The sequence below is a fragment of the Budorcas taxicolor genome, chromosome 3, assembly GCF_023091745.1.
Source record: "Budorcas taxicolor isolate Tak-1 chromosome 3, Takin1.1, whole genome shotgun sequence".
Taxonomy (NCBI): domain Eukaryota; kingdom Metazoa; phylum Chordata; class Mammalia; order Artiodactyla; family Bovidae; genus Budorcas; species Budorcas taxicolor.
Window position 1 is genome coordinate 24,420,096 of NC_068912.1, and position 27,313 is coordinate 24,447,408.

At 40.4% G+C, this 27,313-nt stretch overlaps 1 protein-coding gene across 2 annotated transcripts in view; it reads left to right on the plus strand.

The window, feature by feature from the left end:
- Positions 1 to 439: 439 nt before the first annotated feature.
- WARS2 (tryptophanyl tRNA synthetase 2, mitochondrial) overlaps positions 440 to 27,313 on the plus strand; it is a 94,626-nt gene continuing 67,752 nt past the window's right edge. For both annotated transcript variants that reach the window (XM_052637407.1, XM_052637409.1), the window contains exon 1: positions 440 to 529. In XM_052637407.1, the coding sequence (XP_052493367.1) occupies positions 440 to 529 (90 nt within the window). The remainder of the gene's footprint in view (positions 530 to 27,313) is intronic.

Here is a 27,313-nt window from a genome sequence, read left to right on the forward strand (position 1 = left end):
AATACCTAGCAGAAGGCCGAGTTCAGCAAACGTCTGCAGATCAAATGCATTAACGAGGCCACATAGGTCTCAAAAAACCACCTGCTGCCCTCTAAGAGGATCAGGGAGGTCCCACTGCCAGAGAAACTTCTTAAAAACTTGCCTCAGGACGATTAAGATCCGAAAGGCTTTTTTACTTTCTTCCAGTTTAAAACGCTGTTACTAATATCCCGTCCTTCAAGAAACCTGCGCAAATACAGGTCTCCATGGCATATACTAAAGTCAAGACACATCCGGATCCTAACCCACATCTGCTCTGCGAAGGCCGGACTCCCCCCAGACACCAGCTGAGGACGGCCCCGAGAGCAAGGGCGCATGCGTAGCAAGCAAACGCGCAGCGAATCTGGAATTTCCTCTGACCAGATGTCACTCAAGACAAGACGGCTCCGCCCTTTTCAAGATGGCGCTGCACTCAATGCGGAAAGCGCGAGTGTGCTGGAACTTCATCCGGGCACTTCATCAAGGACCCGACGCTGCTCCCGTTCCCCAGGTAACCAATGCTAACCCTTCTTCCGCCGGTTTCCCGTCTCGCTAGGTCCTTCTCGCCTCTCTTTCCTCCCTCCTTTTGCTTCACCCTCCCCGTTTTCTCTGGAGAGTACCGAGCTCTTCCGTTCCTAAGGTTGATTCGCCTAAGACTGCTTTCTTACTCGGAGCGTGACGACGTTGCAAGGATACGCGTGACGTAACGCGCCCCTGGTGGGAGGAGCGCGCCGCCGCTTGCCCACTTGGCTTTAGTACCTTCGTCTCTGGGCGCCGCCTCTCCGCTGTTGCCGGGCAACCCGGGAAGCTCTTCCCTGTGTGACGTTGGCAGGCACCAGAGAGCTAGTCCTTCCGGCACTGCCCTAGTCCTGATGTTGCTGTTTTTACTTTCCTTTCCCTAACAGTAAGCCAAGGGACCTGGCGAAGAAATTGGAGAAGACACCTCATTAGTAATTAGACTGTTTAAGGAGATGCACCCTCTTGGCATCCCCTCTCTGGCAGTGCGATACTTGAGCAATGTCAGTGTACCTTCCACTCTTTATTTCTCCCCATTGTCCGGAAGCAGACCTGTATCTAGAAGGTTCTTTGAAGGAATTTAAGCAAGCTTTCCAAAGGTGTGGTCCTGTCCTGGTAGCACTGCTGTTACCAGGCTCCTCTGTCCATGGAATTCTCTAGACAAGAATATTGGAGTGGGTTGCCATGCCCTCCTCCAGGGTATCTTCACAACCCAGGAACTGAACCCAAGGCTCCCGCATTGCAGGCGGATTCTTCACCATCTGAGCCACCAAGGAAGTGTGACATGACAAATCACTTTTTCTCTCTGGACTTCCTTTCTTCAGCAAAATGGGTGGAGGAAGGGTTAGACTTATGATTGTTACTTCACGCTTTGAAAAATGAGTGGCTCCACGATAGAGAAGCCAAAGTAAAGCAGTGATATTAATGATCAAAACCCGGATATAAATTCAACTTAGTTTTCTAATCATCCCATGATTACTTAACTTTCTGTACTTAAGTGTTCTTCATAGATATTGGCCTAACCAGATTCTTCTAAGAATAGAGGATATTACACTGGGAAGTTATTTATCAAAACAGTTATTTAAATGTTTTAAATTGCAGGTAGCATAGTTAAGTAAGAATTGATTGCGAATTAGATAAATACAGCAAATATCCCTCTCTTTGAAGTTTGGAGATTTGATTCTGTAGTACCAGAATTGGTTGATTACTGGGAATTCTTGGCAGTCTAGTGGTTAGGACTCTGAGGTTTCACTGCTGAGGGTGTGGGTTCAATCCGTGGTGGGAGAACTAAGATCCCACAAGCTGAGGGTGCGGGGAGATTTGGTTGATTACTATAGTTATATACTATATTTCTAGGTAATAGTAGCATAATAAAACCTGTGAATCCAAAGTTACTAAATCTTAGACTCAAACTCCCTCTCATAACAAACTCAAGAGTTGTGAATGTCATGAGAAACAGAATCAAAGAGAAAAGGAAAACAAACTACAGTCTGCTTATGCTTATCCCAGGAAGTTTAGGGCATTAAATCATTATAAGCACTAAAGAATAGAATTTGAAATCTCTACTATTGTTTCAGTGGCATTTATGAACACAGTTATCTTAATCAACTGTTAATCTAGATTGTTTCACATTGTAGATTTTCCAAAGTAGTGTTCTCAAACCTTTAATTTAGCTTTTGGTAGAATACAAATTAAATATAGGAAAGAGCACTCCTTAAAGCATAATTCTACATGTAAATTTTAAAATTCTTTTTCAGATTCTTTTCCATTATGGTTTATTGCTGCATATGGGATATAGTTCTCTATGCTATACAGTAGGACCGTGTTGTTTATGTGTTTTATATATAGTAGTTTGTATTTGCTAATTCCAAATTCCTAATTTAGCTCTCCACTGCCTCCTATAATTTTCAGTCATTAAAAATCATGGTTTGAAGGACTAGTGCAGTCTTTTGAAAGACCAACTGAGAAAAGATACAAAATTACATTCACAGTGTCATTATAATATTATGTTTGCAAATAAATATTTATGTAAGTATCTATGTACAGGAAAAACGACTAGAAGGAAACAACTGTTCTTAACTTTTTTTGCTTTCTCTTTGGTCTTTCTAAATAATGGATTAAAAGTGATTTAAGTGTTCTTCTTTAAGCTTTCTGTAGTTTTCACATGTTCTAAATTGAAGAGATACCACTCTCAGACCCAGAAAAAAGTCTTAAAACATAAATCTTCAGATGAATGCATAGCCATTATATCATCTGTGCTATTGTAGATCTCTGAGGGAGAGTTTGTGGGACAGTACTTGTCCCACAGTGCTGTTATTTAAAATGGCCTTAGAAAAGTTATTAAAATGGCTTTAGAAAATGAAAAATTTATGGCCGTTTTTCCTGTATGTATCTTCTTTTTCACTTGAAAAGCTTCCTTTGAAGTCAAAGAGATTTTGTGAACAGATGCAGAAATATGTGAAGGAAGAATTGGATTCTTAAACCAGATGCATTAGACACTTTTATGATATCTCATAACCTTTGTAGAAAACAAAAATTATTTTGCAGGGCTATAATATAATGGAAAGAAACGTATATTTATCACATGAATGATTCTATCAACAAGTAAGAAATAGCAACTTGCTTCTTATTAGTTTTGGCTGTACAGTTACTTCCTGAGGTGAGAAGCAAAAGTGGGTGAACCATGGCAGTACTTTGCCAGAGTATTGAGATTCGTAGGTTGTTTTAATGATTTCCTATGAAAGCAAAATCTTGGTTAATAACCTTGGCTTTGGGGACCTTTAGTTATCTCAAGAGGCAGCTTTTGCCCTTCAAGGCTAAATGTAGAATCAAGTTTAAAATGAAAGCTAGAGAGAAAACAGAAATAATAGTGTATCAAGCCTTACTCATTATGAATGTCTACAATTTATATGAAAGTGGTTTATTTTGCCAGGTGTTACCTGACAGAAAACCACTGAAGTCTGACAAGATGAGAGTAGTCACAGAGTCAGAGGAATGGAGATCTGACATTTTATGTTTAAACATTGATGGCATTAGGTAAATTTAAGCCTGTCATCTTTGACCAAACCCAGAATCCACACTTACTTAAGCACTAACTTATGATTGTATTGTGCAAAGAGTGAAATATTGACGGTTAGTAGACTTCTGCAAGAATATTTGTGATCATTCAAGTGAAGTATAAAATGTCCACATTTTATCACTGTTGAACAGCACACTTCTTATTAGCTGTCCCATCCTGGATTTGGCCTGTATTACCATACTGTTTCTACTGTTTATGGTCACTAAATGTGACCTCTGGTTATTCAATGAAGGAATCATGCCTGCAAAAAAATAGGCAGTGTATTAGATTTTTGATCTTGTGTTTAGTTCTTACAACAAGTCCTTTTTTTAAAATCATTCTTTTTTAAAAAGCATTAAAAAAGAATCATTTGGGATAAAGAGTCACAAAATTAGTGCAGAGCGTCCCTGTATATGCTTCACCAAGCAGCTTCATCTTGCATAATATACTTACCTAAGCCAAGAAATTAACATGGGACAATTTCAAATTTCACCGATTTTTCCACTAGTCTCCTGGTTTAGGATCAAATCCGGGATCCCATATTGCATTTAGCTGTCATGTCTCCCCCAGTCTATGGCATTTCCTCAGTCTTTCATGACCTTGGTCTTTTTGAAGAGAATTGGTTAATTATTTTGTAGAATGTCTCTCATTTGTCTGATATTTTTCTCATGATTAGACTGAGGTTAGACAAGAATCCTCTAGAATACTTCATAACGAGGCTTTAAGATAGGTATTAACACCTTATTTTAAGCATCCAGAAGTAGACTTTATTTAAGTAACTTGCCTAATATCACAAAGCTAATTAATTATGGAATTAGAATGGTAAAATTGACTGTTGACACTTCATTCCATATTTTGTAATTAGTATTTGTTGCTAGAGATTTCTGTGATCTTAATGGCATTAAATTGGGATAGTGTTCCCAGTGGCTCTTCCCTTTAGCGTTTCTCTGCCTTGTCCATTGTCTGTCCAACCGGCAACATGAACTAATCAGCCTGGAAAGCTGTCAGGACTGCTACGACCCTCTGGAAATTGTGCTAGCTGCTCACTGTGCCGGTTTGATTTGGCTACATCCTCTCTGTGCTTTTCTTAAATCAGGATGTTGCATGGATCTACTCTAAAGGTCCTTTTAAGCTCAGTCTATGAGTCTTTTTTTGTTTTGGCTGTGGTGGGTCTTCATTAACTACACATGCGTGAGCTTTTCTCTAGCTGCGGTAAGCAGAGGCTCCTCTTCTCTGTGCTGCCTGTGGCTTCTCTTGTTGCAGAGGATGGGGCTCTGGATGCACAGGTTTAGTTACCCTGCACCATGTGGAATCCTCCTGGACCAAGGATCAAACCTGTATCCCCTGCATTGGCAGGCAGATTCTTAACCACTGGACCACCAGGGAAGTTCCGAGTCCATTTGTTTGAAATGCTTCCTAGGTTAATTTTCCATGTGAACTGACTTAGCTTATTCAAAACAATAGGATTTAAAAATCTTTAAAAATCTCTTTGTGTAGCTGGTGAAAACTGAGGGTATCTGCTGAAAATACAGAGGAGAACTTGTGAATCAATGCTGAGCGTTTATGATAGCAGCCACAGTCAGAAAATGCTGAAAATGGTGAGGCTGCTGACTGCCAGAATCTTTCTCAGTATACCTACTGCATGTCTACAGGTCACAGAACTGTCTGTGGAGGCTTATGCAAATGTGTGTGTGTGTGTGTGTGTGTGTGTGTGTGTGTGTGTGAGCACGCGCATGCTAAGTAGCTTCAGTGGTGTCCCACTGTTTGCAACCCTGTAGATCGTAGCCTGTCAGGCTCCTCTGTCCATTGGATTCTCCAGGCAGGAGAGAATGGATTGGATTGCCATGCCCTCCTCCAGGGGATCTTCTCAACTCAGGGATCAAACCTGCATCTCTTACATCTCCTGCATTTGCAGGCAGGTTCTTTACCACTAACGCCAACTGGCAAGTCTCTTTCTATATATATCTACACACACACACACACACACACACACACACACACACACACACACACACACATATATAATGTATCTATTTGTATATTTAAGCATGTATATATGCATATCCTGTCTTTCAGAGAGGGAACTAACATTTAGCTAAGGCTTGTTATGTGCCAAGCTTTCTTGCTATGTACTATACAGCTTTATCTTATTTACTTCTCACAAAAATTCTGTAAATATTATTCTATCCATTTTATAAAACTGGAAACTAAGGTTTGAAGAGGTTAGGAAATATTCCCATCAGAGAGCTGGTAAATGGCAGTGCCAGGATTCCCACTCAGCCTTTCCTGAGCTCTTCCCACTTGACCAGTGGTCTCTTATCAAATAAAATCCTATATGAATCCCTTTTAGATAAAGCAGATAAAAGTAGAGCATTTTTCTCAGAATGGGTGAAAATAATTGCAAATGAAGCAATTGACAAAGGACTAATCTCCAAAATATATTACTACAAGCAGCTCATGCAGCTCAATATCAGAAAAACAAACAACCCAATCAAAAATGGTTGAAGACCTAAACAGACATTTCTCCAAAGAAGGCAATCAGATGGCCAATAAACACAACAATGCTCAACATTGCTCATTATTAGAGAAATGCAAATCAAAACTACAATGAGGTGTCACCTCCTACCAGCCAGAACAGACATCATCAAAAAATGTACAAACAATAAATGCTGAAGAGGATGTGGAGAAAAGGGAACCATCTTGCACAGTTGGTGGAAATGTAAACTGATACAGCCACAATGGAGAATAGTATGGAGATTTCTTTAAAAAATATAGGAATAAAACTATCATATGACCCAGCAGTCCCACAACTTGGCATATACCCTGAGAAAGCCATAATTCAAAAAGACACATGTACCACAATGTTCACTGCAGCACTGTTTACTATTTGCAGCAGCTAGGACATGGAAGCAATCTAGGTGCCCATCAACAAATGAATGGATAAAGAAATTGGGGTACATATGTACAATGGAATATTACTCGGCCATAAAAAGGATGAATTAGAGTCAGTTCTAGTGATGTGGATGAACCTAGAGCCTGTTATACAGAGTGAGGTGAATCAGAAAGAGAAAAATACTGTGTATTAGTGAATGCGGGAGACCCAGGTTCGATTCCTAGGTCGGGAAGATCCCCTGGAAAAGGAAATGGCAACCTACTCTGGTACTCTTGCCTAGAGAATCCCATGAAGGGAGGAGCCTGGTAGGTTACAGTCCATGGGGTTGCAAAGAGTCAGACACGACTCAGCGACTTCACTTCACTTTCACTTAGTGAATATATATGGAATCTAAGGAAAATGGTAATGATGAACCTGTCTAAAGGGCAGAAATAGAGACATAGAGAGCAGAGGACACAGAGGGTTGGACAAATTGAGACAGTAGCATTGGAACATATACATTACCATGTGTGAAATAGATAGCCGGTGGAAAGTTGCTGTTATAACAGGGGACTCAACCCAGTGCTCTGTGACAACCTAGGAGAGTAGGAAGATTCAAGAGGAAGGGTACATATGTATACTTATGACTGAGTCACATTGTCGTATGGCAAAAACTAGCACAACATTGTAAAGCAATTATCCTCCAATTAAAAATAAAAAGAACTTTTCTGACTTAAGAAATACTAAAGTAGCTATGGCCCCACTTGCTTGGCCCCTCCTACTCCTGTCTACCGCCTTCCCTCCACACACAGCCAGGGACTGCTAAGACGGTGCCATGGTGTCTTGGATTTCTTAAGATGAAGTTTGAAAAATACTTCAGCTTCCTTAAATATCCAAGTGAATTTGTTGGCTTAGGACCACATATGGTGGGTGGATTTTTAAGGAGCTGCTCTATAAATGAGTTGATATGTATGTATTTTATTAATAAAATGCAACCTTTGTTCTATTTATCATAAGCTAGGAGAGTACTTGAGATAATAGCAGTCAGTTTTCTTTCCTTTCTTCTTTCTTTTCTAACTTCTTCCTTTCATCCAAACACAGTTTGCTTCTGCATGATACGCAGGTGCTTATGTACAACGTAGCCTCTGTGCATGCATGCTACATTGCTTCAGCTGTGTCTGACTCTGTGTGAGCCTATGGATTGTAGCCCGCCAGGCTTCTCTGTCCATGGGATTCTCCAGGCAAGGATACTGGAGTGGGTTGCCATGCCCTCCTCCAGGGGATCTTCCCCACCCAGGGATCGAGCCCAGATCTCTTGTGTCTCCTGCACTGGCAGGCGAGTTGTTCACCATTCATCCCACCTGGCTGCTAGCCACCTCCCAAAGAGTACTTTCTTCAGCTCTACTCTTGATCCTGTTTTACCCCCACCTATCAGGGGTTCAGGAATCTCTCTTCTATCAGCATGAGGCCTAAGCCTTCCTCCTGAATTTCCACAGGATAAATGTACAGGCTTACGATAGAAGGTGCTCTGCCCATGTGAGACGCTAGATGCAGAAAGATAATTTATAGGCACAGAGGTGATACATTGACTCCAGCATGACTGAATTTAACCCTGCTCAGGCATTAACAGTTTTCTCACTATATCATTCCTTAGCAGTGAAAGTGAAGTGTCCGACTCTTTGCAACCCCATGGACTGTAGCCTACCAGGCTCCTCCGTCCACGAAATTTTCCAGGCAAGAGTACTGGAGTGGGTTGCCATTTCCTTCTCCAGGGGATCTTCCTGACCCAGGGATTGAACCCAGGTCTCCCGCATTATAGGCAGATGCTTTACTGTCTCAGCCACCAGGGAAGTCATACCCTACCTCTTATTCCCAGTCAAAAGCTTACACTTTTTCTTAACTACCTTGCTTACTGAGCAAAGCAGGGTCATATCTAGATTCATCCCACCTCATCATCTGACTGTTCATGGTCCTGTAATCATTTACCGAAATTCATCTACAGCTCTCTTTTTCCTTTGGCTTTTGGCACAGTCTTCCTCTCATTGAGCCTACTTCCGGTTGGCTAAGAACTGCATTGTTGACTGCCCTTTTGTCTCTTCAAAAGCACAGTTGACCAGCCTGATTTCTAACCCATAGAGGTTCTCTCCATTTCCACTTTTACATTCCCTGCCCTCTAGGCTGGGACACCAACCAGTAGACAGACAGACAGATCAGTTTCTCCTTTGCATTCCTGTCCCGGTGTTCTAGTGAGATTCTACGGTCCCAGGTAACTCCAGTGTGGGTGGAGCCCCTAATGACCTTGGTTACACTGCTTCTTGTGTAAGGTTCTTGGGATAATGATTGTAGATTTTTCATCAATGCTTTCAGAAACATAATAAAACATAGCGTATCACAAATAACAATTTTCAAGTGGAATCCGTTATGTTCATTAATAATATTCTGCTCTAATATAACACTTTGTAGTTTGCAGAATGCTTCCCACATTCTCCTTTAATCTTGAGGACAACATGCAATGTTTTGTTAGGGAACTCCTGAGCAGTAGGGCTATTAAAAGCCACACAGCTCTTCTATGCTTGTCCTTTGTTTCTTCTTGGAAAGACTTTGTTCACTCTAGATATACATGTTTCTAGAGCATAGAATGTTCAGAATTGTTCTTGGCCCTCGAATTTTTTTTTTTTCCCAGTTCTTTAATGATTATGAATTAAATAAGTAAATGTCAGTATCCTTTAAAGTTTTAGTTCAATAGATACTATTTTCTTATTTGTACTAAAATTAATTCAATGTTTAATTCATTTTGGGACCCTGGTCTGATGGGACTGTGATCATTTCAGTTATTATGGAATATGATAAGAAGGGAAAAGATACCAGCATACTTTTATTGAGTGTTTACCATGTACCATACATTGTTTGAAGCACTTGACATGCATTAGCTTGTTTAATCCTAACAATGCAATGAGGTCATTGTTAATATTAGCCCCATTTTACAGATGAAGCTACTGAGAGGTTAAATAACTCACCAAAGTCACATAGCAAGTATCAGAGCCAAGATGGTAACCCTAGGCAGTACTGATTCCAAATTCTGTGTACTAAATGTATTAAAAGACATTAAATTCTGAAGCAAATTACCCATGTTAATACACTGATAACTGCTATGCAAACTTTCAAATCTCTTCTGTGGATGTCATTTATATATCTTGCCATGATAACATGCAGAGTAGAAATTATAAATCATCCTCTGTTGTTGCTGAACTTACAGTCTTGTTTGGCTCAGTGAGTTATGAGAAAGGAGCAAAGCTGTCTTATAAATTTATCTCCGTGTCTCTCGTTGGCTACTGCCACTAGGATTACCCTGTGTAAAATAAGGGCTTTTAACACATAAGTCCCTAGGTGCATGTAGGAAGTTGTGTTTATACACAGTCTATAGCTGCAAGGTCAACCTGTGCACAGCCCTGCAGGCAGAGGGGAGGTGGTGAGTGCTGAAGCTTATGGATGGCCAGGGGACCACAATCTAGGGTCTAGTTGGGATTTATGACTAGAATGCTTTCTTCAAAAATAACAGAGATGCAAAGTGAGAAGATGGGTGAGATTAAAGTAATTAGTGTTGTGGGGCATTTCTACAAGGAATAAGTACGAATTTTATTGTAAAAGATTCTCATTCCAAAAAGTTCTCAGAGTCTGTTATGAATTGAATTGAAGTGTCATTACTAATTAGTACATTAGCTGGGATGCTGTTGAGGCTTCACAATTAGCAACATTGAATAGAATTTATATTATACACCAGACAAAGGGCTTCTCATGAACATTTCCTTATAACTCCCATGAATAGAGACTTTGCATGGACTATTCTATTTTATATTCATTCAGCCTCACTCTTTACTCTGATAGTTTGGCCCCTTTTGGGGAGCAGGAGAATGTAATTGTGAAGGGAAATGGAGCTGTTTACTTAAATCCCTGATTTGGATTCCTGTCCTCCCAGGGGGAGAATGGTCTGGGCAGCCAGTTCATAAATTTACTGGAAGAGAAAAGAGCCTCTTGGGTTGGGGGTAAGTGTGCAGCGTGAAGGTGGAGTCCCAAGGGAGATGTTAAGGGCCAGATGATGTGGAGCCCTTGCCAGTTCTGGGGAGAGAGCCAGGTTGGCCCTCCGTGGATACTGGTTACCTGGCCATCTTGGTTGTGAAGGAAATTCCTTCTGTGCAGGCAATATTGGCTTCTCCCGTGGCTGGCAAGTTTCCAGGCACCCCCATGCTGCCAAGCTGTGAAACTCAGTAACCCAGAGAAGCCAGTGTCTAGAGACTCAACAGTCATACAAAATTACACTTGTCATCTTAAACTTGACTGACCTCTCACGAAGAGGAAGTGTGGTGAAGCAGAAGGGACATGGCTTTCGGGATCAGTCAGACTACATGCTAACTTTGTGATGTCAGGCAAGTTATGCAACCTCACTATACCTCAGTTTCCTCATCTGCAAAGTATTAATAGTAATACTCACATGGTAAAACTTTTATGTGGATTCAAAATTCTATCATATGTGTAAAGTCCCTTGGCCAATGCACAGCACCTGGTGGGTCCTCTGTGCTTTATGATGATTATGTCTTCAATAATACATAATTCTTCTCACCTACTTTGCTCTCCTTTACCTCTTACCAATCTTGAGAACCTTGTGATTCTTCTCATCTCCACACTGTCCTTCCCCTTCAGTTCAGTTCAGTCACTCAGTCATGTCCGACTCTTTGCGACCCCATGAATTGCAGCACACCAGGCCTCCCTGTCTATCACCAACTCCCAGAGTTCACCCAAACTCATGTCCATCGAGTCGGTGATGCCATCCAGCCATCTCATCCTCTGTCATCCCCTTCTCCTCCTGCCCCTAATCCCTCCCAGGATCAGAGTCTTTTCCAATGAGTCAACTCTTCTCATGAGGTGGCCAAAGTATTGGAGTTTCAGTGTTAGCATCATTCCTTCCAATGAACACCCAGGACTGATCTCCTTTAGAATGGACTGGTTGGATCTCCTTGCAGTCCAAGGGACTCCCAAGAATTTTCTCCAACACCACAGTTCAAAAGCATCAATTCTTCAGCGCTCAGCTTTCTTCACAGTCCCAACCCTCGCATCCATACTTGACTACTGGAAAACCATAGCCTTGACTAGATGGACCTTTGTTGGCAAAGTAATGTCTCTGCTATTGAATATGCTGTCTAGGTTGGTCATAACTTTCCTTCCAAGGAGTAAGCGTCTTTTAATTTCATGGCTGCAATCACCATCTGCAGTGATTTTGGAGCCTAAAAAAAATAAAGTCAGCCACTGTTTCCACTGTTTCCCCATCTATTTGCCATGAAGTGATGGGACCAGATGCTATGATCTTCGTTTTCTCAATGTTGAGCTTTAAGCCAACTTTTCACTCTCCTCTTTCACTTTCATCAAGAGGCTTTTTAATTCCTCTTCACTTTCTGCTGTAAGGGTCAATCTCACCAGATTAACCTCCCCAAAGCAGTGTGCTAATGATGTTGTTCCCTTGTTCAGAAATCTTTGAGGGCTTCTCATAAAGTTTAGACTCCTTAGAACCCCACATTCCGACCTTCCTTTCACAGTCCAGATCCAAAACACTTCTCCAGGTCATTGCTGTCGTACCTACATGGATCCCCTGCCCTGGAGTTAATAGAATTTCCAGGTTTGCTCTGAGCTGTTTTCTTTGACTTCTTTGTTAATGTCACTATCTCTCCTTGTAAAAACCTTTCTTCCCATTTTAATTTGTATGTACCCATCAATCTTTAAAGAGTGGTGTTTCTTTAAAATAAAAAAACAAAAACAAAACTCATGTATGGAAAACTGTTCTTAAGCTGGAAATGATTGCTCCCATTTTGAAATTTTATAGGACTTTGTCTCTTTCTTATAGAAATTAACAAATCCTTCCTTATATACTCTCTTTTTATGGACATTTGCTTTAAGACAGATGGAAAGCTTGATTTGGAGAGGGGGTTGTTTTTTATTCAGACGTTTTTGTGAACACTCCACCAAGAAACAGTTTATGATATATACATTGTTTCACAGGTGCAGCTTCTGTTTTTCATAACTGTATCTGATTATACTGGGGTTTGCTACCTCTGTAAATTATACTAAAGTTTGTTACCTTTGTATATGGAAAAGCATAGAAAAACTGAGAATTAAGATGACAAGGTTATATTTTGAGTGTAGTTTTGCCTCAAGAGACTGTCTAGTTCAATAAACATGCATATTATCTATACAACAAATGACATCATGCTTTGTCGTATTGAGTATGCTTTCAACTCCTTAAGGAAGTAAAATGTTCATTTATTGAATCAGCATTGATGCAATACACTTTTTCTTAATCGTTCATTATCAGTTCCTTTAAAGCAACCTGTGAAGGCATGCCTTAGGACCTTTGCTCTACAGATCTTGGTACGCTCTGCAGAGATATAGAAAACAGCCCTAAGTCGCATTGTACTGTTACACTGTGTAGACAATAAGGCCATTTGTAAGTGTCCCACCTGGAGGAGGAAATGGCAACCCACACCAGGCATCTTGGTGGGAAATCCCATGGATAGAGGAGTGCAGGTTACAGTCCATGGGGTTGCAAAACACAGGCATGACTTAAGTGACTAAACAATAACAAGCTTCCCATCTAGTGCTATTCCGTTTTTCTCTGGACCATGATAGAGTACAGTGGGGCTTCCCAGGTGGCTCAGCGGTAAAGAATCTGCCTGCCAATGCAGGAAACGTGGGTTTGATCCCTGGGTTGGGAAGATACCCCTGGAGAAGTGAATGGTAATCCACTCTAGTATTCTTGCCTGGGGAATCCCATGGACAGAGGAACCTGGTGGGCTATAGACCATGGGGTCACAAAGAGTCAGACACAATGAGTGACTGAGCACGCACACGTGCACACACACACACACAAGTACAGTAGTATGGTTCAAGAAGAATTTATATCTACATTACAAAGAACTTAACATTTTCTTCTTTTAAAATGGCCTATTGACATTTTAGTAGTTGTTTAGGAAAGTTTATTGTTATACTTCCTTACCAATTTATCATTTACATGTTTAATAAAACCCAAAATCAACCTAGCATAATCACAGAACTATTTTATGATAGGATGTCTTGTCTGTTAGATGGGGTTTAGTTGCAGCATCTTCCTGATAAGTTCGTGACTACAGTGGCCAAACATCTTGTTAAACCCAGGATGAGTTGTACCCATCAATCTTTAAAATGTCTTGGAAATTCCAATGTTTCAGCATCCACATGACATCTCCCACGTTGTTTTTCACATTCTAAAATAGAACAGATATTCTTTAGCAGACCATGTGTCCTTAATTTTGATTGGGAATATATTAACATATCTATGACTCAAACAGAGACACAGCTTTCCCCTCATCTTATTTTTCTGTCTAAATAGCAGACTTTTGGTCAGTGTTCCGTGACTCCTGTCTTCCTGAAAGTCAAATGCCTGCCTTCACACTGACTATGGAGAGAGGGTCATCCAGCTTCCATGTCAACCACATGTAAGAAGGAAGGGGGAGAGAAAGAAGAGACTCTTCCAAAAAAAAAAAACCAAAGCCAAGATCCCTGACAAGATAGCTGTCAGCTGAGTAGCACTTTAAATTATGTGTTTAGAGAGATCATCAAGAAAAGCACATAAAGTAGGAAAAATAATTTTCAAAAATTAGCAGTTTTTAACCCTTCATAGTGTTAAACTGAGAGAGATAGACCAGAGTTGAAAAATCCAACAGAGAGATGAGAGAAGAATCATTAAATTGTGGGTCAAAGGATTCCAAGAGGGTAGAGCATTTCAAAGGAAAAATGAAGAGCAAAATAGTGCTATAGTATGATACAGACTAAAAATTAGCTCTCAGGGTTTATAACTGGTGTATCACTAATGATATTAGCAACAACAGCAGCTTTGGAAGTCACTGGTGCAAATTAATGAGATGAGAGTTGAGGAAGTTGGGACTGCTCTTGTGAGGCGCCTCAATGAGAATGATGTGCCAGAGAGGGAGAAGGGAGCTTTAAAGAATGATCTGACCAAGATAATTTTTTGGAGGTAAGGTCTTTGGGGATGGTGGAGACTTGAGCATGATTGCAGGAGCCAGTAAAGATGGAGAGATTGCAGATTCAGGAAAGAGATGCAAAGAAATGCAATCCAGAGCAAATGATTGAACATCAGGAGAAGCAGATCAACTCTGAGGCTGGGAGAAAGGGGGTAGAGATGACTGTAGGTCTGGATGAGTTTGGAGTGGGAAATTCAGGAACCCTAAAACCTGATGGGTATAAATTCACTCAGGGAGCTTCAGTCCTGAGATAATGGAATCAGGTAGTGGTTTAGCAGATGAGCAGTACAAGTCAGAGTGCCTGGGTTCAAAGTCAAGTTCTACTTGGTAATTGGAAGTCCTTGGGCAAGTTACTGACATCTATACCTCATTTTCCTCATCTGTAAGACGAGTTAAAACCTTGAACTCCATAGGCAGACTGCCAGAGTTTGGAGCTAGTAAGCTCTCCCGCCAGCTAGCAATACATACTTGGCAAGTCGTTTAACTTTTCTATACCTTAACTTCTGCATCTGTAAAATGGAGACAATAAAAATGTCTACCTCCCAGAATTACTGTGAGGATTAAGTGAGCTAATATTTATGTGTCTGGACCAGTACCAGGCACATCGTTAATACTACATACGTTTTTAAAAATGGTTCATTAAGCAGTGTTGAGAATCAAGGGCCTAAGAAGCTACAACTTAGATTTATGGGTAGATTCTACATTCTTTTAAGATTTCTCACCAAAAGTGCTCAACTGCCAAAATATGTAAGTGAAGAATGAGCTTTTAAGCCTTGACCCAGGATTGGAGTTTCTGCATGGCTGTCAGGACATAATGGAGATATGAAATCAGATAGCTAACAGGAAGGTGGATGTGGGGAAGACAATTGTATCTTAGAAGCAATTGTAAAGACTTTGTCTTTTATTAGGATTGAGTTGCAAAGCCATTGGAAGGCTTTGTTTAGAGGAAGGAAGGCTGACACAGGTTTTTAAACTTACCCTGGCTGTTATGTTAAAAATAGAAGAGCAAGATGGAAGTAAGACCAATCAGAGGCCAGTACAAGATCTGCATAAGGGATGATAGTGGCTTGGACAAGGATGAGTAATAGAAATGTGCTTGAGTGTTTAGCCACTTAGTCGTGTCCAACTCTTTGCAACCCCGTGGATTGTAACCCACCAGGCTCCTCTGTCCATGGGATTTCCCAGGCAAAAATACTGGAGTGGATAGCCATTCCCTTTTCCAGTGATCTTCCTGACCCAGAGATCAAACCTGGGTCTCCTGCATTGCAGGTGGATTCTTTACCATCTGAGCCACCAGAGAAGCTCAGTAAGAAGATTTCATCAAAGATGAGAAGTGGTCAGATTCTTGATATTTATTTTAAAGAATGTACAGTCAACAAGGTTTGTTTGTTTGTTTACTGATTATGTACTCAGTATGAGGGGAGGAAGGAGTCAAGATTGATTCCAAGGTTTTTGGCTAGAGCAACTATAGGAATGAATTTGCCACTTGCTAAGATGGTAAAGACACCAAGAGGAATAAGACTTTGGGGACTGGGTTGAAGATCAGGAGTTGAGTTTTAGACATCAGAAGTTTAGATGAATAGTTTAGATCAGAAGTTTAGATGATTAGTGAACATTTGAATGGAGATGTCAGGTAGACAGTTGAATATATATGAGACCCAACCTCAAGCGAGACATCTAGATGCAGACATAAATTTGTAAATCTTCAGCGTATACTGTGCTTAAAGCTATGAGATTGGGTGTGATCATTTAGGCAGTGTTTTTAGAAAGAGAAGAGGTCTAAGTACTGAAGCTGTGAGTATTTCAACTTTAAGAGATTGGAAAGATGAGAAGAGCTAGCCAAGATAGTAGTAGCCAGTTAGGTAGGAGTCCAGTTCATGTGCATCTGTGCATTTGTGCAGTACACACGCACAGACACGCACACACTCAAGTTTTTGCACATGCATACGTGCACACAACATATCCTATATGAAGACAGAATGATCAGGGATACCAGCTACTTTTCTTTACGGATTACTTGCAGGAAAATTTAATTTCTCTACTTGTAGGAAAAATTAATTGGGAAACCAGGTGATTAAATAAGGTAGCTTGATGGGTGTAGAATCAGAACAAGGTGTGTGTGTGTGTGGTAGGGGGTGGTCTTTGGGTCACCTCACTGGCGATTGTAATTAAGCTGTGATAACCCAAAATGCCGCCCTCACTTTGGAGCATACATATTCCTGAGTGGTGTCATAGGACCATTTCCCTTGGACTTGGCTTTAAAACAGATGGCCAAAGTTTTCCCAAAGGAGCTGCTTTCTCTAAGCTTCCACCCCTCCAGGAGGCATATTCTTTCTTTAGATATGTTAATGTACCTCATCTTGTTTCCATTAAGTCTTGTCCTCAGAGTTCTTATACTTTGGGGGGTGGGGGGCGTGTCACTATTTCCTTTGATTAAAATACGGACCTTCTACCTAGAAAAATATGTACATAAACTCTCAAAATTTTGTGTACAGTTTTACAAGTCCATGAACCCAGCTTAAGAACTCCTTCTTGAAGCTGAGCTTTCTGTTTTGTTGGCTCGTGGAAGAAACATATTCCTTTCTTTGAAAGCCCTCTTTTTTATTGTTGTCTCCTGTACCACTTACTAGTTACAAAGCTGGTCTTATGATCTACACCATAGGATTTTTATGTGAAATTATTTAATAATGAAGTAGTCCCGGCACTTCAATGAGTGAAATCTTTTGTCCAAAGAAGGAGGTAGACTGTCATACCATATGCCTTCCTGTACAAAAGGACTCAGTGAAGTTCTAGTGTGTGCGTATACAATAACACAAATGTGCAAGGCTCATGGTCACCAATTCTGAAATTCAGCCTTTAGTAAGTGGTGTGTGAATCTTACTATAAAATGCTGCTGCCTAAACATTTAAGAATATATATATATATTATTAAAGTTTGGAGGTAACAGAGGAAGATTGAAAATATTTGCTTAAAAGGTGAAAAAAAAAAGCTGTCCAGAATATTAAGAGCAACACCCATCTGAACTTCACAGAAAGTGTCATGAGAGTGCCAGTGATTAGAACTGATCAGATATTTGGCTGTCCTTTTCAACCAGAAGATGGATTTGAACCAGATTACTACATCCATGGTTTAGTTTTGAAGAGAGAGGGGGGGAAATAAAGTCAATTATTTGTCTCTTTGTTCAAAGGCCTTTTTTGTATTGTAGATCCCTGAAAAGCTGGTGGAGAAGCCAGCCTTTCACATCCATTAAGGTTAGCTCTGAAACTGTTGAATTTGATCTCTTCCATTTGCCATCTGGATACAGTAGAGAAAAAGCTATTCTGCATTGGGTTGCTGGACACCATCCAGAAAATAATACGTCAGGGGCATCAAAGGCTTGAGGCACTTGGTCCAGTCTGTCTAATGATCACAGGCAGGGTCTGCTCTCCAGTTTTGTAGTATGTTTTATTTTTGCAGTGACAATATATATCCCAGTAAAATAGATCACAAGGATTACTGCCAACTTGTCAAAGCTAGGATTCTTCCATCATACACTTCAAAAAAAGGGGCCAGATTTTAACTGGGCAAAGCTTGACTCCCCAAACTGAGGAAGCTTCATCTCATCACAACCTGTACCCTTTCTTAAGGAGAGCACTTAATACAAGGAGGATTTTAATTCCTAAGATTGTTTCATCTCACATCCAAATGCCATATTTTCAAAGTCTCCTTAAAACTGACCTCATTTTAAGTTGTATTCCTTATCCTCTTTATAAGTGGGCCCAGTATCTGGCCAGCTAATGACCAAGCTGGCAGCTTTCCAGGATTCTGACAACCACATCTCATTATTCACACCAACTGGAGCCAATTGTGGCTGGATTTTTTTTTTTTTTTTCCGTTCTTTTCTGTTATTTAAAAATGTGGATAGGAAGCAACAGCAAGCAATGGCATGTCATTTGGTATCCTCTGGGATTGGGAGGAGCCTTGCATAATAGGTCCTGTAATATCAAGGGCATATGGCTGTGTTTTAAGTAGCTAGAGGCCATCTAACTCTAAGCTCTGATAAAGCAAGATTAGTTTGGGTCTTTGCAGATTGTATTTAGGGATTAATTTATAGCTTCTGCAATAGGTATAATCATAGGGCAGTTGCTGTTCTGTCTCTTATGCTGGTAGGGGGTGGCAGGAAGAGTTGCCAAGCCCTAATCATGGACATTACTTTTCTTTGTGGACAGGAATGGTCACCAAGCAATTCCCAAGTCTCCCATGCTGACCTCGGAAGCTGGAGAAACCCTGGCTGGATTCTGACCAGCTTACTGAAAGGGGTGTCGTGGACAGTAGCACTCTGGTTGTGTGCCTTGTTCAGGTTATCCGGTAGATGGTGGTGGTGGTTTAGTTGCTAAGTCATGTCCGTACTTGCGACCCCATGGACTGTAGCCTGTGAGGCTCCTCTGTCCATGGGATCCACCAGGCAAGAATACTGGAGTGGGTTGCCTTTTCCTTCTCTAGGGGATCTTCCCAACCCAGGAATCAAATCTGGGTCTCCTGCATTGCAGGCAGATTCTTTACTGAGCTATTATTCTGCTCCAAAATGGTACCGTCCACACTCTCATTGTTTAGATTTTATTCTCAGAATCTTCCTGTTCTTTTCCATTTAGATTCTGCATTGAAAACAACAAATACGTCTCCTCCATTAAGAAACACAAGTGAAATCTCCAAACCATACATCAAGCAAAGCGGCGTTGTCCGCACTAAGCTCTGTGCACATGCTCACAGCTTGTGTTTGGTTATTACCAGGATGGACTAGGGGCTTCCCTGGTGGTTCAGTGGGTAAAGAATCTGCATACAATGGAGGAGACACGGGAGACTCGGGTTCGATTGCTGTTTCGGAAAGATTCCCCAGAGAATGAATATGGCAACCCACTCCAGTATTCTTGCCTGGAGAATGGACAGAGGAGCCTGGCCGGCTACAATCCAAAGGATCGCCAGAGTCAGATAACACTAGGCACTCACACACTCAATGCAGGCTGGACTAACCCTTTCTGTAGTTGGTGAGTTGTTTTTTCTATAGTTTTTACCTGGTCTCAGATCCCCTCCCTGGCTTAAAAGCAAAATAAAGGGAAGGCGGTGAAGTCAAGTCATTATTAGAGCCAGACTTCCTGGCCCAGCCACCTCTTTCCCAAGTGACTTACCCTCTCTGTGCCTTACTCACCTTACCTGTGAAATGGGACTAATTGTATCACCTACTGTTTTGTTACAGGTTTGTTGCAACAGTTAAGCAGCAATGTGAAGAAAAGAGCCTGGCATACCACAGTGCTCAATATATATTTGCTACTGTTGTTGTTATTATTTGATGTACTTTAATACAAATGGATTTCATTATTTTCACTTCAACCAAATATTTAGCATTTTGAGCTCTTTATTATTCGTTGAACATGAAAAAGATTTTGAATTCTGCTAAAAGAATTTTAGGGATGCACAAGCAGGAAAGATTGGAGCAAGGGCAGATCACACTATTGCCCTGCTGGCTCTGAAGCTGCAGCAGAACACAGTGAGTTGGAGGAGCTGAGTGGCCCCATTCCTTATATAAAGTCCCTATAGCTACAGCTGGGGGCTTGTCCCGGGGCTCAGCGGTAAAGAATCTGCCTGCAATGCAGGAGTTGCAGGTTCAATCCCTTTGCTGAAAAGGGCCCCTGGAGGACGAAATGGCAACCCATTCCAGTCTTCTTGCCTGGAAGATTCCATGGACAAAGGAGCCTGGCGGGCTATAGTCCATAGGGTTGCAAAGAGCCAGAAACAGCTGAAGCAACTTAGCATGCATGCTCAGCTCACTGGAAGATACGCTCCAGAAATGCAGGGATTATATCTTTTCCTTCACTTTTGTTTTACCAGTGTCTAGAACTAAGCCTGATCTCAGCTCAGCCCCTCACAGACTCCTGTGATTTTTTTTTTTTTGTACTTACTCACTTGGCTGTGTTGGGTCCCAGCTGCAGCATGCAGGATCTTCCACTGCATGTGGGATCTTAGTTCCCTGACTAGGGCTCAAACCCAAGTCCCCTGCATTGCAAGGGGATTCTTAACCACTGGACCACCAGGGAGTCCCTTTTTAAGAGATATTTATTTACTTTTGTCCTTTAAAGAAAATTTTATTTAGTGCCATTATCTGTCTGGACCCCTTCTTAGTTTTAAAGAATCCCCTCTGTGTGAGCTTTGCTGGGTACAGTGGCCTATGAGAATTAAAATACTGTTTTATCATCAACTTAGCATGGGCCTGATACCCTAATGTGTAGCTCTGATAAACTTGATTAGGCCAGAGACTCTTTACCTAAAGCCCAGACCCAAATGTTGGGATGTGAATTACCAGCAGCCTGAGATAGAGGGTGCAAAAGATCAACTTGACCTCTTAATAAGGGAAGAGGTGAGTGTGGGGAGCTTGGCTCCAGGCAGGCTCATAGGGATGGAAGAAAGGGCAGGATTCACCTGGTAACAAACAGGACCCAGGCGTGGTCCTTGAAACTGCTCAATTCAATGAGCCATTTTTTGACCCAACTGGGGAGCAAGAGAAGGCGAAGAAGGGAGTCTCTTCCTTCAGTGAGCTTTATCTGTCATAGAAGAACAAAGGCAAAAACAGCTGCTGTGGCATAGGACCCCATTTAGCAAGTAAGAATGGAAAATCGGGAACCAACAGAGACAATATTGGAGATACCAGGTAGGCAAAAATACAAGCAACACAGTGTAGTTTTGTGGAAATCAAGGAGAGGGCTTTGAAGTATGATAATAAAGAGTGTAAGAGGTCTTTGAAGAACAGTAAGGCAGATGAGGCTGTTGGAGTGAAGGAATAAGGAACAATTATTGATTTAGAAAAGCTGTAGTAACTTGGTGGTTGAGAAACCAGTTTATGGGGAGTTAAGAGTGGTGGTGGCAAGTATAGGGTTCTCATGATAATTTTTGGGAAGAGTAGAAAAGGAAGAAATAACTCCATATAGGGCTAGACGTCTTTCTGTATTTCTACACAATGGGAAAGAATGTATAAAGAGGTAAGATTTAAGATGGAAGAAAGCAAAAGAAAACTTGATGGATAAATATTCTTAAGAACACAAGAAAGTATAAAATTGGTAGCACTGTGGGAAAAGATTAATCTTCGAGGGATTTTCCTCTCTAAAACAAAAGAGGAAAGAAGATAGTTATCTACATGGAAATACTTGGCAGCACAGAGTAGGGAAGCTGATGCTACATATTGAACTCAGTAAAGATGGCCTAGGGTCATCTAATGAGAGGGGAGCTCCTGGGTCTTAAGTAGACTAGAGATTTAAAATTAGCTATAAATAAAATGGACCGGTGAATTGCTAGGCATGGCACCATAGTCATTGAGCTACAGAATTCTCAAGGGCAGGGATCATATATTGCTCTTGTATCCCCACTGGTACAAGAACAGTGTTTGTACCATGGTTAGTCCTCAATAAATATTTGAATGGATAGGTGGAAGGATGGGTGGATGGATGGATAAATGGTCGGGAGAAAGGAAGGGAGGAAGGAAGGAAGGAAAGCAGGATTGGTGGATGGATGGATGGTCTGTTACCTACATGTGCATATTGAAAGTTTATTTTAATTGAACTAAACTATTCTTGACCCTAAATGAGGGCCTAGGTGAAATCAAGTATAGTCATTAGACAAGCCCTTAACAGTTTGCAGTTTGGAAACAGGACTTAATGCATGACACTTTTTGTCTAAGCCCTCAGTTTTTGTTCACTTTCCTTAGGATGAGGGATGGCAGTGGTATTTTGGCAATGCTGGCTGATTGAGTTGTTAGATCTAGCACACATTAATCTGCTGCTTATAGCTTCTGGCCCAGGTTCAGAAATGTCGTATTTGGGCCTCTATTTGCAATTTCAGGGTCCCCCAAAGAACCTGTACCTTCCTGCTTTTGCCTTCTCATCTGAGTTACTAAATTCTGGTAACTTAGATAATTCAGATGTCCTTACTTAAAGCTGAATGACTGGCTTGTGTGTTAGACTTGGAACCCATGTTAGGAATTCTGTATCAGATGTAATAAGTGAAGATCCAGATTTCAGATTTAATGGCTTGTACTTTTACAAGTAAAAAGTAAAAGATGGAAGGGAAAGGAAGGCAAGGATAGACAGTGCTTGAAAAAGAAGAGAACAAAGACTTCTAGTCTTTTATTTTTCTAAGAGAAGATACTGGTGATGACACTCCTTTAGTCAGTAATTATAGTTGGAGCACCTGTGGTATACAGAAGCATGAGACTAGTAAAGTGTAACTTTTTCATTGGGAAAACTGTTTTATTATCCTTTATTTTAAAAATAGCATGGGCTTGTTTTTATTTTAAATCAGTGAACTAATATTCCAAATCAGTTGTTTCCTAGTGAGGGGAAGTTGAAATAATTCTGATACTAAAACATACATTTCTGCTCAACTTGGCAGTTAATGTCAGGAATTTGCTGTTTCATTACCACCAGGGACACTAGTAGGACCAAAGCATTTTTCTCCAGGTTGCTTTTGGTTGTTCGGAAATGTCACAGTGGAAGCCCTGGCCCCTTGAACCAGAGCAACAGCAGGTGAGCAAAGGAGGAACTGGATTTCAAAATATTTTGTTTTAAGAGGTTATTTGTTATGTTGAAGTCATCACACAACATCTGATGTTGATTTTGAGATTGTTAATGTATCCTTTTTAAGCATTCAGATTAAAAAACATAAACACATTTCCACTCAGTTTTCCCATAAATCCCGTCCCCTCACTCAACTCAAAACATCCTGACCCTGCAGTGTTCTGTTGTGTTTCTGCCCTTGCTGGATTAGGCATGCTCCTGGGTTCCTTGGGGGCGGGGCGGGGGCGGGGGCCAGGGAGTTGGGGGTGGGAACAGTGCACGCTGCGTCTTCCAGAAAAAGGAAATAGTGCTGTATTGTAGGATAGACACACTCTACCTAAGGGCAGAGCTAGTCAAAAATCAAATTGACTTTACACTGTGAGCTCTTTGTATACTTGCAAATGGCCTTCTAACTGTACCTTGTTAAAGTAAAATCAGGAAATTATCACATAAAATCCATTCTGAACCTTAAAGTAAGATTGCTTACATTCTGAGCAGAGTTGAACAACTTTATCAAGGGTTCATAGAAATAATTTTTTCAGCACATTTTATTCTAATAGTGTGTTATTAAAGATTCAGCTACGATTGCAATACAGGACCTTCCTTGGCAGTCCAGTGGTTAAGACTTCACCTTCCAGTGCAGGGGGTGCAGGTTCGATTCCTGGTCAAGGAGTGAAGATCCCATATGCCTTGGGGCCAGAAAACCAAAACAGAAAACAGAAATAAGACTGTAACAAATTAAATAAAGAATCACAAAGATCTTAAAAAGATTGCCATACATTAAGAATTTGGAAAGGTGTTCTGATAGTTGTAGATGTTGTTGACTAAAAGATGCATAGGGAACCTGGGAAAGGATAATTTGAAAATGTCCTTCTAGTCTTGTGAATATCCTTCCCTCATTCTCTTCTTCCCTGGGGATGCTGAGTAAGATAAGACCAGACTTCCAGCTCCTGCACTGTGGAAGTGTCATACAGTTAGTATTCATTTCTACCTCACTTATGTACATACATTAAACCTCTACTCTGTTGACGTTAAGAATGTTAAGAAACATGGATCTTGCCCGTGAGAATTTCACTGGCTGGTGAGGGTAGCAGAATTGCTGGAAAAGTAAATTACAGCCCAATCAAATGCTGGACTAGAGTGAGAACAAAGCATTGTGGGTACTTAAAGGAGCAACTAACTCAGCTGAAACCTAGGGAAGCTGGGGAAGACTTCATAAATGTGGTGACAACTGAACTGAGTCTTAAAAGATAAATTGAAATTTGGCAGGTGAAAGGCACGCCAGGCAGAGAGAAGTGAATGTGCAAAGGGTTCAATTTTGGAAAGAATATGGCTTCTTCAGGTAACTAAAAGAAGTAGACAATTCATGGAGTGAAGCAGTGAGAAAAAAAGGCTGAAAAAATACACTTAACTTCTTAAGTCTTCTTGGGTCTTCTTAAGTCATCAGTGCTGGTGGGATAGGAACCAGCAAAATTGCTACAAACACAAGAGAACTTGCAAAATACTTTGTTATGTAATTCTTCTACTAGGTCACTGGGCTATTTATTCTCCAACAGTGCTTTTTTAAAAAAAATTGTCATCAAGATGGAAAATAAAAAAAGAAAATCATCTATATATTATACTTTCGTATAACTCAACTGATGACATTTCAATAGCATCCTTTTCACACAGCTGGGGTTCTGCCTGTCTACACAAAACAGCTTTGTTTTGCTTGGTACATACATTTCTCACTCTTCATTATTTGATGGTTATGACACAAGCATCTGCAGTTACTTTCTCAATAACTATGATTATTTAATAGCAATATAAAAAATAAGTTAGTGTTATTTTTCACAAAAATGTCCAAGAACTGAGGCAAACACCAGTGTCGTTTGTGGTACCAAGTATTTAATCATTAATCATTATTCAGTATATAGTAATTTGTCATCTAAGTAGTTGAAAAATAAGGTACTACTTTGAAGATGTACTTTCAAGCCATCTGATTGAAACTGTTGAAGATGGGAATATTCTGTTACTTATACTAATTATTTTTACTTACTAATATTTAGTCATAAAAAAGAATTATGTGCCACAAAAAATTTTCCAGTTGAAGAGGAAAGGGTCTCAAAAATGCCAAGGGAAATTGTATTTAAAATCATTACAATTTGAAAATGAGTGCTGCTATGTGGTGAAGTTGTTGAAAATTTTTCATTTTTGACTCAAAGTATGTTTATAAAAATATAATATGCTTATATATATATAAACTATATAAAAATAGTCAGATTTGGAAATTTATTGGAAAACAGTGTTTACTTCAAAAGGGACATGATAAATATTCATTGATGAATAAAGGTAGGTTTTTAAAATTGAAAATCAAACTAAAATATAAAGGAGAATAATTATTTTGGTGTCTATTTTACAACTTGATCAGCACAAAAATGCACAAATTCCAAATAAAATAATTGGAATCAGAGAAATGAAGCTATGATACTGTATTACTTTATAAATGAGATAAATGTTTCTTCAGCTTAGTTGATGATAAATGATGAGACAGTTTAAAGCAGAATGAAAAAAATCAATTTGTATGAACAATCAGAAAAAACAAGTCTCCCTTAATTAAAGAAATAGTCTTGAATTTCATTGGGCACAATGAGACAACTGACTAAGGAATGCAGAGTTATTTTGTACATGTATACACACACAGTGTGTGCAAATCAGAACTATGACATTTCCATTAAACATAAATAGAAAATTGAATGTGATGGTGGTGAAGTTTTAAAGGAAGGGCTAAAAACTCAACTGTGAAAAACCCTAAGGTTTAATAACAGGAGTGGGTCTTCTCTGATGGCTCAGAGGTGAGGAATCTGCCTGCAATACAGGAGATGTGAGTTTGATTTCTGGGTCAGGAAGATTCTTCTGGAGAAGGAAACGGCTGCTCACTCCAGTATTCTTGCCTGGGAAATCCCATGGACAGAGGAACCTGGCGGGCTACGGTCCATGGGGTTTCAGAAAAGTCAGACACACATTAATAAGTATAAAGAACTGGAAACTCTGAAATGACCTCTATGCTGACACTTCTTTGACAACACAGCCTCTGGATCTGCATAAGTTGCCAGATTTCTCAGAACTTGTTTAAGAGGCTCAAAAATGTGACAAGCAGGAAACTATGTGGCATGCCGAAAATATGTTGGATTATTTGTTCTTCAACATTATGGGCTGTCATTGATAACTTCCTGAGATCTTTCAAATATAAAGAGGAATGGTGAATTAATGATCAGCTGACACTGGTTTCCGAATGTGAATTTTACCTTTCTTCCCCCCAAGTTTATTTCATACAAAGCATTATAAGAATTCTTTCTAGGAAGTTCCCTAGTGGTTCAATGGTTAGGGCTCCACATTTTCACTGCTGAAGCCCAGGTTCAATCCCTGGTTGGGGAACTAAGATCCCCCAAGCCGCATGGCACAGCCAAAAAAAAAAATCTTTCTAAAGAGCTTCAAAGAAAGATTATAGACATGTTTTCTTAGTTTTTAAGAGAAATAGTTCACTGTTTATTATCTAAGAAAACTTGTATCTCAGAATGATTTGGGCCGGGGTCATTATGCCAAAAAATAATCTCTTAAGGTTTCAAAGAAAGAAAAAAGCCCTTTCGGGGGAGAACAGCAGTGTTTGTTATTGTTGTTCAGTCGCCAAGTCATGTCTGATTCTTTGCAACCCCATGAACTGTAGCACACTAGGCTTCCGTGTCCTTCACTCTCTCCCGAGTTTCCTCAAACTCATGTCCTTTGAGTCAATGATGCCATCTATTCATCTCATCCTCTATTTTTCCCTTCTCCTCTTGCCCTCAATCTTTCCCAGCATCAGGGTCTTTTCCAGAGAGTTGGCTATTCGCATCAGGTGGCCAAAGTATTGGAGCTTCAGCATCAGCATCAGTCCTTCCAATGAATATTCAGCACTGATTTCCTTTAGAATTGATTAGTTTGATCTCCTTGTTGTCCCAGGGACTCTCAAAAGTCTTCTCCAGCACCACACTTCTAAAGCAGCAAATCTTCAGCCCTCAGACTTCTTTATAGTCCAAATCTCACATCCATACATGACTACTGGGAAAACCATAGCTTTGACTATATAGACCTTTGTTTGCAACGTGATGTCTCTGCTTTTTTTACATGCTGTCTAGGTTTGTTATAGCTTTTCTTCAAATAGTATGTGTCATACTGCTTCATCAGA